The 16,540-nt window shown below is 49.8% G+C and overlaps 1 protein-coding gene across 1 annotated transcript; it reads left to right on the top strand.

The window, feature by feature from the left end:
• The first annotated feature begins 298 nt into the window (after window positions 1-298).
• UBR7 (ubiquitin protein ligase E3 component n-recognin 7) lies at window positions 299-15,670 on the top strand. The gene is made up of 11 exons (XM_061579740.1): window positions 299-538; window positions 2,500-2,633; window positions 4,135-4,195; window positions 4,772-4,867; window positions 5,511-5,564; window positions 6,178-6,283; window positions 7,074-7,189; window positions 7,544-7,789; window positions 9,301-9,508; window positions 10,861-10,922; window positions 13,172-15,670. Exons 1-11 carry the CDS (start codon window positions 305-307, stop codon window positions 13,268-13,270), a joined length of 1,416 nt encoding a protein of 471 aa, XP_061435724.1. The 5' UTR covers window positions 299-304; the 3' UTR covers window positions 13,271-15,670.
• Window positions 15,671-16,540: the final 870 nt, after the last annotated feature.

The raw sequence follows: 16,540 nt of genomic DNA, 5'->3' as shown, positions 1-16,540 counted from the left end.
CACCCCCACCACCCCCACCCCCACCACCACCCCCACCACCACCCCACCACCTCCACTCCCACCACCCCACCACCTCCACTCCCACCACCCCACCACCTCCACTCCCACCACCCCCACAACCCCCACCACCACCAACACCACAACCACCACCACCCCCACCACCACCACCCCCACCACCCCCCACCACACCCACCACAACAACCACCACAACCACCCCAACCCCCACCACCACCACCCCCACCACCCCTACCACCACCCCCACTCCTTCCCCTTTGACCCGGACGTTGTTGAACAAAAACAAGAAATGGCGGCAAATCGCGGCGGCACGAAGCGAGGCCTCGACGAAGCTGGCGACGATGTGAAGCGGGCGGCGGCGGCGGCGCTGGAGGAGGAGGAGGAGGAAGATGACGACGAGGAGGAGGAGGACGAGGACGCGGTGCTGTCCATGATGGAGGTGATGCAGCAGAACGAGGATCTGGAGAGCGAGGCCGATGCGGTGCTGGGCGCCAGCGACGCGGACCTATGCTCGTATGCAAAGGTGACTCCCATCATTCTAGATTTGAAGCTTTCGTGACTGCAAGGATTCATATTCTTAGGTGTTTTTGGGTAAAGTCACGTAGGTAAAAAATAAAAATCACGACGTTTCGGAGGCAACACAAGCTTCCGTCTTCAGGTGGAACCGTTTCAGCTGTCGTGGCTGTGACGGTTCCACCTGAAGACGGAAGCTTGTGTTGCCTCCGAAACGTCGTGATTTTTATTTTATTTTAATTTTTTACCTACGTGACTTTAACGACAAAACCTAAGAATATGACTCCATCATCATCATCATCAGCACGATCATCACGATCATCATCATCACGATAATCATCATCAGCACGATCATCACGGTCATCATCAGCACGATCAGCAGCATCATCATCACGATAATCATCATCATCACGATAATCATCATCAGCACGATCAGCAGCACGATCAGCATCATCATCATCACGATAATCATCATCATCACGATAATCATCATCAGCACGATCAGCAGCATCATCATCATCATCACGATAATCATCATCAGCACGATCATCACGATCGTCATCAGCACGATCATCATGATCGTTATCAGCAGTAGCATGAGGATCATGAGTAGGATCGTCATATGCAGCGGTTAAAGGACGGGATCATGATGATGATCGTGCTGCTACTGATGATGATGATGATGATCAGATGTTATTAGGCCAACTGTAGCTCGTCATCATCAGCTACACATTGCAGTAGAATTTGATATCAGCAGCAGCAGCAGTAGGATCATCATCAGCAGCAGCAGGATGATCATCATCAGCAGCAGGAGGATCATCAGCAGGATCATCATCAGTAGCAGGATCATGAGCAGCAGGAGGATCATCATCAGCAGCAGGAGGATCATCAGCAGGATCATCATCATCAGCAGGATCATCAGTAGCATGATCATCAGTAGCAGGATCATCAGCAGCATGATGGTCATCATCAGCAGCAGGATCATCAGTAGCAGCAGGATCATCATCAGTAGCAGGATCATCATCAGCAGCAGGAGGATCATCATCAGTAGCAGGATCATCATCATCAGTAGCAGGATCATCATCATCAGTAGCAGGATCATCAGCAGCAGCAAGATCATCATCAGTAGCAGGATCATCATCAGCAGCAGGATCAGCGCTACCACCGCTCGTAATTATCGACAACATCAAAGTCGGTAGCAGTCATCATCATCAGAAGCGGTCATTAATCGCCATGAATATTTCTCATTGTGAACGTCTCCTCGACGGTCAGTGTCATCAGTCGCAGTCATCATCATCACCACCACCACACCGAGGTCGGTAAAATGGTTATCACTTTGTAGCAGGAAGTTTTGTCATTGGGACGTGGTGGGAGCAGTCGGAACACTGGCTGGGCACTCTCAAGAGAAGGTGATGATACTAATTGTAATAAATTGGTAACACATTCCTGCGGAGGGAGCTGATAGGCACGTTGGGTTGCTCGGTCAATGGCCAGGGTCAACGGCGGCGTAGTGTATTCCGCAAATATGCCCGACTGTGAGGGCGGGCACAAGCCGGCGTGAGTAAGTTAAACGTTGAGTTTTATAAGGGCACCACGGGGTGACCAGCCCCTCCCCACCCAGCCCCACCCCCCACCCAGCCCCTCCCCACCCTCCCCTCTCCACCCAGCCCCACCCCTCATTTTTGGATGAACGACGGACACACACAATAATTCCCTGTGGGACTGGTGGAACCAGGTGGTTCCTACCAGTATTATTTTATGACCTATACGTGACGATCACAGGGTTACTCGGCCACAACATCAGATTGGGGTAGGTGTATTATGCACATTTGGAGATTCCCGCCCGCTTTGCCAAATTCGCACGTGGCTTACAGTCGAATGAGCGATGATTGGAATGAATGAGTGAATGATTGAGTGAATGAACGAATCGCCGTACGGGCCGCCCTGCCCCCTGACCTTTCTCCTCACCAGGGCTACGTGAGCCGCCAGGCGCTGTACGCGTGCAGCTCCTGCACGCCACGTGGCGGGGAGCCGGCCGCGATCTGCCTGGCGTGCAGCTACACATGTCACGAGGGTCACGACCTGTACGAGCTCTACACCAAGAGGTGGGCCACACCCCACCCTCCTGCGCCTCCAACCTCGCCTCGCCCACACCGCCCCTCACCGGCCCCTCAGTGCCGCATCTCACCTCACCACACCGCATCTCACCTCACCACACCGCCCCTCACCGCCCTCAACGCCGCATCTCATCACACCGCATCTCACCGCACCGCCCCTCAGCTCCGCATCTCACCACACCGCATTTCACCGCACCGCCCCTCACCGCCCCCAACTCCGCATCTCACCACACCGCATCTCGGCTCACCACACCAAACTGCACCACCGGTGCAATCACATCTCACCCACTCCTACCCTGCGGCGGCGGAGAGTGATCTATTGTTGATCGGAGACGCATGGATAGCAGCACTGCAGTGGATTAGAAAACGTCGATATACTGACAAATAGAAAAATGGGACAAACACTGAAAAGTGTGCAAAGAAACGTGGGAGATACGCACGGTTGCAATTACACAGAGACCAAGGAGCAGCACAGGGATTGATTGTTTTACAAAAGTTAACTGGGCTCGAACGGGTCTGATCGCTAGAAGGGATGGTGGTCGGTAGACGTGACCGATGGTAATTCGCAGTAAAAGAGTTTTTGTGTCTGATAGGACGACCCACGGTTTTCTTTATTGCAGGCAGCCACCGCGCCTCCGTTTAGCACGGTTGGCTACGTACAGTGTGAAAGAAGTTCAACATACACACGTACGCTGTAGAGATTGAGCAAGGAGGTTAGTTTTACTGGGCATCTGTGAAAAAGAGCTTTTTAGCTCGTCAGATTCCTCCAGTATAAATACAAATTCAGATCCGATTTGGTTGAAGTGCAGGAGTGAGATGGATTGTGCCATCGCAGAACTGTGAGGGATGGTGACGGAATCGGGAGGCCTTCATCCAGTAGTGGATAGGCCATGGGTCATGCTGATAAAAGCTTTAATGGATTTGTAAAATCAGTGAGTGGGATTGTCATAGTTAGCCTACACTTCATGGGCGGCTCGCACCGTCTCTGCTTCTGCCTCCATCGCATGGAATTCCTTCCCATGGTTATGTTTACTGTAGACAGCCACCAAATCCATGGAAACTCTTTATAATGATTAATTCTGCATGTATCATCACCTGTGATCAATTCGCTACTGGATGAAGGCCAGGTTCGTTGCGGAAGACAGAAACCACTACACCACTGCACCACTGCTCCCACCCGCAAAAAGTTTTGTGAGAAGCTCACCTCTGTATTCTGCATTTCTGCAATGAGGCTACGGTGTTGACAAAAGTGGTGACATTCTTGTTGGTTTGTACTTGTGCACCGCTGCTAACAAAGTCCCTTGATTTTTGTACCGGGGGGAGGGATGGGAAAACTACTTTTTTTTTGCAGTGCACTGCACATCGGCTAACAATTTGCCTGCCCAGTCATCGTTGAACAAAAACACATTTCTAACCCCACCACTACTGTACTGTGTGTGCGCGCCGTGCGTAAGGCGAGCCGTGCCACGTGTGCCTTTTTGTTTTTCAGAAATTTCCGCTGTGACTGCGGCAACGCTCGATTCCCTGGCAATGCCTGCAAACTTTTGCCCGTAAGTTGCAGCGTGCTGCGGGGCACTTGTGTTTTTTGCTTCGGTGCCGGTGGGTGGATGCCGGTCAAATTTTAGCGCAACCAAAAACCTAAATTTGGATGGTGTAATAATGGGTTATTTTATTCCTATTCCTGTTACCAAATCGCACAAAATGTGGCTGATCTCTTCGGATGTCAGAAACCAAGCGGCATTAAGCATGGACATTGCATGTGTGTATGTTGAACCTTTTTCGCACCCTACGTAGCCAACCTTGCTCATCGGAGGTGGATGGGTGACCATCGTGTATGAAACAGGCGTTGTCGGCTGTTGCAGGTCTACGTTGTCAGCAGAAGGCACTGCAGCAGAATCCATAGTGGTACTGTACTATGATATAACGTCTATGCTCCCTACCTTCACCAACCCACACTGAGCAGTGTGGTGAATTATAGTCAAATAACCCGCAATGCCTGGGGAGGCCCTCATCAGGCGATGGATTACATGTGAATTTATTTGGGTATATATATCATCAAGTTATAAGTTTTGCTTTCGGTAACATTTTTGTGATCTCTTTGGCTTTTAACTGTGAATGGCATACAGGACAAAGAGGCATCGAATCCCGGTAACAAATACAACCACAACTTCTTTGGGTTGTACTGCACCTGCAAGAAGCCCTACCCTGATCCGGACGACAAGGTGAGAGTGATTACAAGGGTAGCAAATCTTCTTCACGGGACCTAAATGATGTCCTTCACTCGGTCGGCATTCTCCCTCGGATCAGCCTAACCTGACCGTAGCTGCATCTCCAATGATCAACAACAACAACAACCGCCATTCGCCACTAAGTGGCGGTGACGTCACCACGACGCTTGTGCCAGGCCATGTGCACCTTGAGGCCACGTGAAGTGTCGAACGCCCGCTGGCAGGAGGTCACGGGGCAGACCCAGGTGCCACGGGTCGACTGACTAAGATGACCGAGATGACTGGCTGATGCACCACCTGTGTCCCCTACTGTACCAACTTGCTGTGCTTTAGCCACCCGGCACTCCGCTCGTTGTTGTGATCAACCAACATATACACACACACATCAAGCAATCAAACAGCCAACGTTCATACAGACCAGACCGTCGGCTAACATACCATCCAACCGTGTCACACCCCACACTCCCGGAGACAATGCAAACTGTTGTTATAAAGATAAAAAAAACAAAAATGTAATTCACTCATTTGGTTAATCGTATGTTCTTTGTATTTCCTGCTCCGGTAACATTTAATTTTTTAGTCGAAGGCATAAATATAACTGTGGTGAAAATTTTGTTGGAACCTTTTGTCTACGTAGACTCCTGATGAAATGATCCAGTGCATCATATGCGAGGACTGGTTACACGGGCGGGTAAGTACAGGATGCAGCCCTTGTTCTCCATGGCACATTGTACCACATCTCCATGAACCACAGAACTACACACATGTGTTGGGACCAGTGTTCATTTAGTAAAATATTTAGGTTTTTCTCGTCTCGATCAAGTCAACGACAGCCTGTGGAATTCTATTTGTAATCTTTGCTGATTTCGCTCGTCGAGTCGACTTTGTGGATACTTATCAAGCCAAATATCTTATTTGATCTTCCTCACTGTACCTAAGTCTCCAATAATGTGAGTAAATTATCTTACTCTGCCTCTTTCTTGAGACTTGTTATTTGCCCTGACATGTTCAATCACGCTTAGATCGTTGGCAAAACATGCATAGTCATCGTCGCGCTTGATGATTTTCGTCCATTCAAAGCCGTCTTTGTTGAACCGTACGTAGCCAACTGCGAATCGGAGATGCGGGGGAGGTGGGGGCGGAAATAAATTCGATTTTTTTTCATCACTTTTTAAATGAGTTTTCAATTTACGAACGGCTAACGTATTCTAAAACGCTCCATTGACTTAACACGTTCGTCGTTCTTTTCGTGAAACGAAACTTAAACTGCTGGTCGGGACGCACTTCTCTTCGTGTTCGCCCAGCATCTGGGCGTGGAGGCGCCGGAGAGTGTGGAGTACCACGAGATGGTGTGCGGGGGCTGCATGGCGCGCTGCTCCTTCCTGTGGGCCTACGCCGTCCCGTCCGCAGGTGACACCGTCGCTCGCGAGGGCCGACCGTGCGGGCGGTGCAGCGGCACCGGGGCTCGCAAGGGGGGCGCGGAAATGGAGTGACGAGATTGACTCGCGCGCGGAAACTAGATGGATCGTTGCATTCCGAGACCCTTGGAGAAAGAGAGGATGGCGACGTCTTGGGGAGACCTACTTCCGCGTAACTCTGCCTGTACATTTTTAGTGGCGTTTAATACATTTTCAGTTTACAGTCGATCATCGATTTATCCGGCGGCTTCGGTGGCGGGATGGGGCGCCGGATTTTCAAAAACGCTGGATAATTATATAAATTAAAATAGCTTACTTGTGCACATACTTGTATGACATGTTTTTAGGTGTTTGCAATTTGTTTACGATGTGAAATTGGCATGAGTGAAAATACAAATAGACAAAAATAAATATCTTGTGAAAAGTTACCATATTTACTGTACCATACCACTCAAATCTCGAAGACTGCATGGGGCGATGTATATACTTGCAGTATTTTCATTGTTTAAGTTGTATGTAGTGTATAATGCACTGTATATCATTTAACATTGACATCAAGCATTGCTACTTTTTTTTGTCACGTGATGTTTATTGCCGGACTGGCTACAGCCTTTGGAGCGGTTTTGCCGGCTAGGCCCCGGGATCGCCGGATAGTGTTGGAAGCCGAATGATCGTGTGCCGGATAATCGATGATCAACTCTAATTGGACGTGTTCGCATTGAGTGCGGCGTGTAGCCTTCACTTCTCGATCTCTCGTCCTCTTGGCCCCACTCGACCTGCAGTGGTGAAGCTCGTCAACGAGGAGCACGAAGGCTCGCTGGTCGTCGACGATTCCCCGTGCAGGTCCAGCGCCGAGGGGACCTCCCCGAGCGGGGTCGCCCGCGGAGACGGCGTCAAGGTAATGATGGGGCGGACCGAGGTGGCCGGGCGGCTCGGCCGTCGGAGCAACTGAGAAACCTGGGTTCGAATCCGGGTTTCGGCCCCCTGTGATTGATAAACTGGATTCTCATGTGTCGTGAATAAGATGGACCCGGCCTGACTCGCCATGAAACCCATACAATTGCGTAGAGGCCCACAGACTAACGTAACGTCTCGTAACCCCCCCCGACCCATGACCCTCACGGCGAGCGGAGACCCTCGTCCGGCAGCGGATTGACAACGAGTGCCGTGCTCGCGCGGGTGTTCGCGCGCAGACACCCCTCGCGACATCTCTTGTGCTTTACGAGGGCGCTCGTTCTATCGCTTTGCTCAGCCGTCACCCGGCGACGAAGACAAGAACGAGGAGAGCGATGCGCCGGCGGTGCCAAAGGAGGAACCTCGCGACGTCGCCCCGACGCCCGGGGAGAACGGGGCCAGCGCGGCGGAGCGACGTCCCCCGTGCCTGCTGTCGGAGCTGCGCGCCGGGGCGGTCCCCGCTAGCCAGCCACCCGGCGACGCCGCTGCCACGTTCTGGCCGCAGCAGTGGCGCTGCAAGCTGTGCTCTTGCGCGTCGTGCCAGGCGAGTGCCAACGCGGCCTGGCAGCGCCGGAGATGCCACCTCTCGAGATAAACAAGCAAACGCGGACGCTTGATGGCAAGAGGGATATCTCGCAGTAGCGGAAGAAGGCAGAAGCTCGTGTTAACGCATCGTCTTGAGGCGGTGTATTATCATTACAGAGTTGACGGCAAACAGGAGTTTATAAATGACCGCTAGACTGACACATTTCCCAGGAGAGCCGTCTCAAAAAGAGGACAATGCTGGGAAAACCAGGGCAGGTGGGAGCACCCGAGGCAGCATCGTGAGCCATGACTGAAAGATAGACAGAGCCACGCCTGATGACCCAAGTTCGATTTCCAGTGATGGCTAACATCGAAGGCGATATCTAAACAAATTCTATCACTCTTTTTACTTCACCATCGTGGGGAGGCCTTCATCCAGCAGTGGATTGACAAAGGGGCTGTATTTAGTTTCCATTAGTTCATGTCGTGTCATGTACAAACCTGGGCCGTCCAAACGTTTCACTCAAAATATGTCACAGCATTCAGAAGAAATGAATAAAAAATGTATTTGTTTCTGCTGCTGGACATAGCAGCCAAAATAAGCGCAGCTTCGTCTATAATATCTCCACAAATAAACACCACTTGGATATGATCCTTAATAGGCACACACTGTGCCCTTGATTCCAAACAAGGATTTATATCTGCGTGCTTATTTATATATAAAATGCAGTTGAGGATCAGGTTAAACTGACCGGTACGGCTCTAGGGGAATTTGTACAGTATGAGAACATTACTGCACCGTTCCCTGATGGAATGGTGGGACCTTGTAAGCTGCTTTGCTTTGCTCTAATATATTGCCTTACGTAGCGCAAGCACCAACCCTCACCATCGCTCATGTGCAGGAGAGATTTTATTATTTTCTCTTGCCATTGGATGCGGTGCTGTAATTAGACACTTGACGGATTCATTTGTCATGGACGCTGCATTGCAGCCGTTCCGTTCACTTACTGCCTCAACCCATATTAAAAAAAAGGTATTTTAGAATTCTTCCGTGGCAAGCGTTGCTGGATGTGTGATTCATCGTGTATTTTCTTAGCCGGTGGGTTGATGACGGAGGCCGGGATAGAGTGGGTGGGGCTGTCACCTTAATGGGTTATCCCGCCACTCCATGCACAAGCGGGTTGCTGGAGTACTTTTGGGGCTGACGTGGCGACCAACCCGCGCAGAACCAGCCTTGTGAAGTCTGCTGCACCTACCGCCGATGACCCTCACGTCGTGGGGAGCAGTTTGATTGACAAAGAAAGTTAAAGACGTGGCCTCGGCCACGTATGCGTGTGTGTTGAACGCCAACCGCGCTAAACGGAGGTGCGAATGACGCTCGTGCATTGGCTCACCACGTTCACGCGAGGCGTCGCATTCTCCCAGCACGATGGTTTTATATCTATAAGATGTATAGATTAAATTAAGACAAAGCACACTCGCGAAATACGAACTTGATTTTCGTGTTAAACTGCGCGTCGTCGTCGACAGGCGATGTACGACGAGCTGGGCGTGCGCTTTCTCCTGGACGAGGCGGACACGGTGCAGGCGTACGAGGCGCGCGGGAAGCTCGGGGCGGACAGCGTCGGCGGTGGAGGAGGGGGGGGCAGGGCGGCCGGGTCCAGCGCGGGGGGCGGGGACCCCCTCATGGCGGCGCTGGGCACCATGAACCGCGTGCAGCAAGTGGAGCTAATCAGCGGTACCTCCTTCGATTCATCCCAATCCTCCTTTCGCTCCTCCTCCTGACGTTCTCCTCCTGCTACTGCTTCTTGCTCCCAGTCGCTCTTGCTCCTTCTCCCAACACCTCCTTTGCCTCGTCTCCTGCTCCTGTACCTCCTCCGTCATTTTGCTGCTCCTCTTCCTCATCCGTCCACTCTCTCTCTTCTGCTCCTTCTGGTCCTCCTCCACCTCTTGCTCCTCATCCACCTTTTGCTTCTCTTTCCTCCGCCGCCTGCCCCTCTCCTCTTCACCCTTGCTCCCCCCGCTGATCGTTCTAATCTTGTTTTTTGTTAAACCACGGCGGGCGGGGGTGGGGAACCCTCTTCCTTACTGAGGGCTCAATATGGATTTCACGTAACCTTGGGGGGCAGCCGCACCCCGTCAATTGGCCAAGTGATTAACTCGGTTTTAAAACAGAAACGTGTGTGGGCGTCACGGTGGCGAGATGTTAACGACCTCGCCTGTTATCCACAAGGTCGTGGGTTCGATCCCGACCCTGACGCCTGCTGTATATTTGGAGTATTCGTGTTTCTCCTTATGGTCGCGTGGATTTTTATCTGGGTCCTCCGGTTTTCCCTTCACATTTAGAATCAACGTCATGCGTTTAGAGTATTTGGCTGCTATACATTTCCCCAGGATAAACCGCTTCGTTGAGCTATCATTTGTGATTGCCAGATCACTTCTGAAAAAGAGCTCTGTGGGCATTACCTTGTAAAATAAAAAATACAAATTTGTTCCGTTTAGCATACTTCATAGGCTTACGTTTATTCAGCACATAGGCCACACTGCCAGTGTAGTCCTGTAATGTTGTATTGGCTTAACAACCTAACACTCTGCGTCCCTGGAGTGCAACCAGAGCTGACGAGTAACCGTGCCTGGTCACTTTGAGAGACAAGGCAGGATTACACGAAAGACTAGAAATAGGAGCATAGATTTATGAACATGCAGGTTAAAGACATCGTTGTTACTGTTAACACTACAAAGTGGGTTTCTGCAAGGTGCGTCGCTAGAAAGGACGATGGCATCCGACAGGTTACGACCGCTGCGGAGATGGAGGGATGAAATCGGCTCTCGAGCAGGCGGAGGGTGAAATCTGATGAGCTATAAAGCTCTTTTTCACAGATGGTCCAGTCGTGTCAGGTTAGAACGTCACAGTTGTTCCGTCGTAGGACAGTGAGAAATGGCGACGCCTTCGTCCAGCAGCCGATTGATGATTGTGATGATGATGACGACGACGACGAGGGCGGTGGTGATTGTCGTGAAAAACGTCGGGGATGTGTCCGCGGCTGCGACGCCGTGACTGACGCGGCTGCGACGCGTTATCACCTCCAGAGTACAACGACCTGAAGACGGAGCTCATGGACTACCTGAAGCACTTCGCCGACGAGGGGAAGGTAAAGCTCCACCAGCGCGTCTTCTCGCCTGCCTGCATGCACGCTCATTTGCACCGCTGCGCGGAATAATGTTACGGGAACAAATTTATAAACAAACATATTCAAGCGCCGTTAGCAGGAATATGTTCAGCTCGGTGTGCTGCTACACAAGGTAGAGGGTGTTGTGGCCAGCGTGGTGCCTGGCAGTCTCCCTGTCCTCAGTGCTGCTGTTCGCGTACCACGTGCAGCTACTCGTTCAAGGATGAGGTAGCTTCGGGAAGGGGCTTTGGAAAGGTTAAGGTATCACGCCGATTAGCACGTTTGACTACGTACGGTGCGAAAGAAGTTCAACATGCATACGTTCTAGATTTGAAGCTTTCGTGACTGCAAGGATTCATACTCTTAGGTTTTTTTCGGTAAAATCTCGTAGGTAAAAAAATTAAATTAAAAATTACTAAAAGTAATGATAGAAATGATAATAGAAATAAAATAATAAATCACGACGTTTCGGAGGCAACACAAGTCTCCGTCATCAGGTGGGACCGTCACAGCTAGATTTGCTGTATCACTTTATATTACTTTTAGTCATTTTTTATTTAATTTTTTTACCTACGTGACTTTACCGAAAAAACCTAAGAGTATGCATACGTTCGCGTCCAGGAATCGAACCTAGGTTGCCGAGTTCATGCCGCAGGGCGCAAACCGCTGTGTCGCTGCTCCCGTCATCCACACGCACACACGCGCAGTAAAGAAACTGGCTTGACACGGCCTGTTTAGCTGAACGATTCATGCACAACCCGCTTAAAATGATTACATTCTTAATGTTAAAATGTGTAACCCATCTCAGTGAGGTAGTTTATATATATTTTTTTTACCTTTCGGCCAAAACAGCTGCATCAAACGTATTCCTACAGAGCGGTACCGACAGGGAATCCAACCTCGGAATGCCGAGAGCATAGCACGGTGCGCCGACCACTGCGCCGCCACTCCACCCCCAACAGCACCACCATGTCATAGGGGTCGTGTTGCGTTATGTTTCTTGGGACACATCGCAGCGGCGGTTTGCTCAACGCGAACGACACTCTCTCTGTCTGTCTGCTCGGGTGTTCACACGCGGCGTGGCTCATCGTCACTATCAATTCCGGTTCAGTGATTCTGCACTTGCTCTATTACTATAGTACTATACCGCCTTCAACTTTTATGAACGACTGGGTGTTTAAGGTTAGCGATTTGTCGTATTATCTGGCGAAATGGCAAAATGTAAAAATACAATTACTTTACAGTGCAAGTAAAAAAAAAAATCTGTGTTTTAATATTCACGTGTTTTTATTTTATTTAGGGCCCCTTTATAACATATGCTACAGGCCCCGCATTAGCTTAATCCGGCACAGATTTGGGGTGGTGTGGGGAGTGGGGGGTCTTATCTTCCGGAGCGTCTCTTACTCGGCAGAATACGGTGGCGAATCTCTATCCATATGGGGGGGGGGGGGTGGAGTGAGAGATCATGGGAAAAATGCGAACGTCACTCACCCTCTGTCTGTCTGCTCGGGTGTTCACACGCGGCGCGGATAATCTTCACCGACCGCCACAGAAGAAGGGGGCCTCGTCCCGACGGATTTGACAACCTTCCTCAAGCGGTGACCGGGAACCGCCGTGTTTATTATTGGCGATGTTGGAAGCCACGAGTAATCACGAGTTTCCAAGAAGCCATTCCGCGCCAGGACAGGATTGTAGCGATTATAGCCCCCGAATTAAGTGCTGTAATTTGGGTGGGTTTTTTCGTGATAGAGCGACCTCATTCCTGTTACAGCTACACTGGGAGCGTGCCGAAGTGTGTCTTTCTTGACTTAAAAGTTTTAGTGACTGCAGGAATTCATATTCTTTGGGTCTTTCTGTAAAGTCACGTAGATAGGTTCAAATAAAATAACAAAACATTATTTTTTAAAAACTACGACGTTTCGATCGCAACGAACGCTTGTGTAGTTTTTATTTTATTTTTCTTTGAACCTATCTACGTGACTTTACCGACAGACACAAATAACAAGCTGACTTCGTTACTAGACAAAGGATCTGGTGGCGATGCTGCTACTGCTGCTACTGTGTTGGCAGTGGTGCACAATCAACGACGTTTCGATCACAACACAAGCGATCGTCAACAGGAGGACAAAATAGTCTTTCGTTTTACAATGTATGTTGAACTTCTTTCGCACCATTCGTAGCCAACTGTGCTTAATCGGAGATGAATTGATCTGCAATCATTGCACCCTCAGGTGGTGAAGAAAGAGGACATCACAGAGTTTTTCCAGAGCATGCAGTCTCGCAAGCGACGGAGGAGCGAGAGCAACCACATGGCGTACCACTGCAAATGAAGACTCCATTAAGCCCCCGGCGCGCGCACCGTAACCGCGCTCACTTACGCCAGCCGGCTAGTTTGCCGGCCGGGGAGCCTACCGGCCGTCAAGCTTGCCGGCCGGTCGGCGGTCTTGGCGGCCGGCGAGCTTACCGGCAAGCGGACCAGCAAGCCGGCAAGCCAGCTGGCCAGCACCTTCTCCGCTCATCCCGCTCGTGTCACGCGTCGGAGGCCGATTCTGTCAGAGCCGGCGCTCCGACAACGTGCGTTCCGGTCGTGCGGCGTGCCGTTCCACGCGGTGTCCCAATATTTTGGCCCACTCGCTTGGGGGTTCCCGAAGACGCTCGCGGCGTGCGGAGGGCAAAAGAAATGCACGCGAATCATTTACATGTGTTCGGGGAAGCGCTTCCGCTAAACTTAGGATGCGAATTAAGGAGTCTGCGGAGTTGTTTTGTAAAAAAAAAATGTTCACACTGCCGTTTGCCCGTACGGAAACGAGGCTTAAGATTTCTGATTTCTCATCTCTTCGCCCGCTCTCTTGAGTTTCCGCTAAGATGATTTTAAAGTTTTTTACTTTTTTTCACAACGACCTGTACGATGTTCATGTGCGAATGTTAATCTGTTACGCTCTTGAATGTGCTTCTGCTGCGTGATGTCGAAAACAAGTATAGAACGTGAATTTGTATAGAGAGGCTAAGCGAGTGATGGCGATCCTGCCAATTAGGTGGTCGTTTCCATCGAAAGAGGAGCTTCTTTTTTCACATCCCCGCTCACTCTCGCACGCGGATTGTGCTGCGGGGAAAATCATTCGGCTTGACAACAAACTGAAAGGGTTGTGTTCCAGTTCAGCCGTTGTTGGCGTGTCGGTAAATAACGACGACGATGCGATCGCATTTTTTCACAACGTAATGCGCTTCAAGGGATGCCTTCACGGCAACTACGTTACGTAGGTCGCATTCGTCGAAGTTAGGCGAGTTTTGAATATTTGTCACGAGCTTTGTTGGGGGGTTTACCCACTTTCCCCCCGCTTCAGTTGCATTGCTGCGCGATTCTCTTGCCGCAAAGTTGCTTGGCTTGTCCAAAGTTTACGTGCGTTTGAATGTGTCGCAGCACACGTTTGGACGTGAAGTTCACGCGGCCGCGTTGTTTTCACGTCGTCTGCCACGCAGCAGCCGCCGGGGTTTGTACGGGCGTGACATTTCCCAAACGTGAATGTGATCCACCGACACGAGCGTTTATCGTGAGACCTGCATCGCCCGAACACAGACTTGTAGGTTAGCGCAACAACAGCAGTACACGCTCGCATCCGTTATCATCGCGTTATATTATTCCCTTTCGATTTGTAATTTTATTTGTCGTAAATGTTTCTTGCTTTTTTTTTTGCGACTTGCGTCTGCGGTGCGAGTTTAGTGTAGGCCACGTGCACCAATGGACCAACTCCATCCCACCCACGTTGTGTCGGTAATGCACGCACGCAGGACTGACGCGTGTGTCCCTATCCTGGTTGTTCACGGGAAGAGTCGGTGCGCGAATCCAAGTGGTGGCCAAGGTGGTTTCGGGGCGTCGGAGGCATCTGAGCCAACGGCACTGCTGAAGTCCTGGGTGTGAGTCCAATCTTTAAGTTGCCTGTCATTTTAATTAGTCCTCAAGCATAGGAAGAGTTGATGGGTCCCCCCAAACATGGTCACAAATGACTGCACGAAAATATCCATAATTATAACAAAAATATTCTGCACTTAAAATTTGGCAATTCACCTGCGAGAAAAGAAACGAAATTTGCCCTCTTGAACCTCTTCCGGGACACCAATGCACCACCTTGTGTAAGAGAATGGCCACTTGATGGATGGGGTTGCAGAATCAACTGAAGTCTGCTCAAGGCCTCATCCGCAACAGGGCCAAAACTATTATTTGTTTCATGGGAAGGGTGTTGGTCACGTGTCAAACCAATTTTTTTTTATTCTCAAAGAGCTGGAATTTTAGGCAAATTGAATTTGCAAAAACCAAATTGTAATGGTCGAGTCTAAGGACGTGTATATAGGTAGGGTGGGCCTTGCTGCTGGCATTCCCCGTGGAGTTAAAGTGGTCATGAGGAAAAATGTAGCATTGGAGTGTCAAATGTAGGCACTCGCCAGTAACGACGGGCGTGTGTGAAAGCTTTTTGCCGTACGTTGTGTACTTTTCTACACGCTTCTGTTTGTGAGTAAATGCGTTTTATTTGCGTTATTTGAGAGTTTTTCTTTTTTTTAAACAGGAAAAGTGTTATCTTTAGTAGTGTTTAAGAGTTCGCGTGCATTTTTCTCCTTTGGATTTATGATTACGTTGGAGCCGATGTGTAGTGAGATAAATGTTGCCTCTTATGATTCTTGTAAATGCGTGGTTATTAACATGCAGTTGAAATAAAATGTTACGCCTCGTCAAATATTTCTATCCCTTGATTATCTTTAAAGTGACAATATTTCAGACTCGGTTATTTGCTTTTGTATGCTTTTATAATTTAGAATACAGTGAGTGGGGGGGGGGTTAAATTGTAATTTTCTATTAATTGTGATGTGCATATGGAACAGGAATTTATCATTTTTCGTACACTCGAATTTCGGTGGCATTCTAGCTCCTTCCTACAAAAGAAATCTGGACTCGATTTTGTGTTGGCTGTGTAGGTATGTATGCTGACAAAACTTTATTTTTGAGGGAGTGAAAAAATTGGTGGGGGGCGTTTGGTCTACAATTGTAAACCTTGTATCAACTTCTTACCCCGCTTCTCGTGGGGGGGGGTTCCACTTTCTACGACTTTTTTAATCGAGGTCTTCTGAAAGGCTGGTATGTATTAGTTAACGGATAAACGGAACGCCGGGCTTTTACGATATAGATGTATTGATTCATAATGAGTGGATAAGTTCCATGAAAGGCAGTACAGCTGGATTGAATGCCGAAGAATCATAAAAAATTTAAGTATAATATTTGAATGCAAACTATGGCTTTAGTGTTTCGCGAGTAATTTATAGCACCTCTGATGGTCACAAAAATCAAGGTCAGCGGAAGCAGCAGCAGTCGCAACATCCGCAAATACATACTCATAAACGTCATAGGCAACAACAAAAATCATACGTCACAATCAGCCGAGTCTCGGCATTGCTGGATGCATAAGAGCGCTATAGACATACTGGTAGGAGCCTCCTGGTTACACCAGCCCACATGGGATTATTGTGTCCGTCCGTCGTGCATCCAAAAATGGGAGGGGTGCGGCTGGGTGGAGAGAGGAGGGAGGGGCTGGGTGGGGAGGTGAGGGGCT

Source organism: Lethenteron reissneri, chromosome 8 (genome assembly GCF_015708825.2).
Source record: "Lethenteron reissneri isolate LAM-NWPU_2019-01 chromosome 8, ASM1570882v1, whole genome shotgun sequence".
Classification (NCBI taxonomy): Eukaryota; Metazoa; Chordata; class Hyperoartia; order Petromyzontiformes; family Petromyzontidae; genus Lethenteron; species Lethenteron reissneri.
Note: the sequence above shows the minus strand (reverse complement) of the source record. Positions and strands in the feature narration are given on the sequence as shown.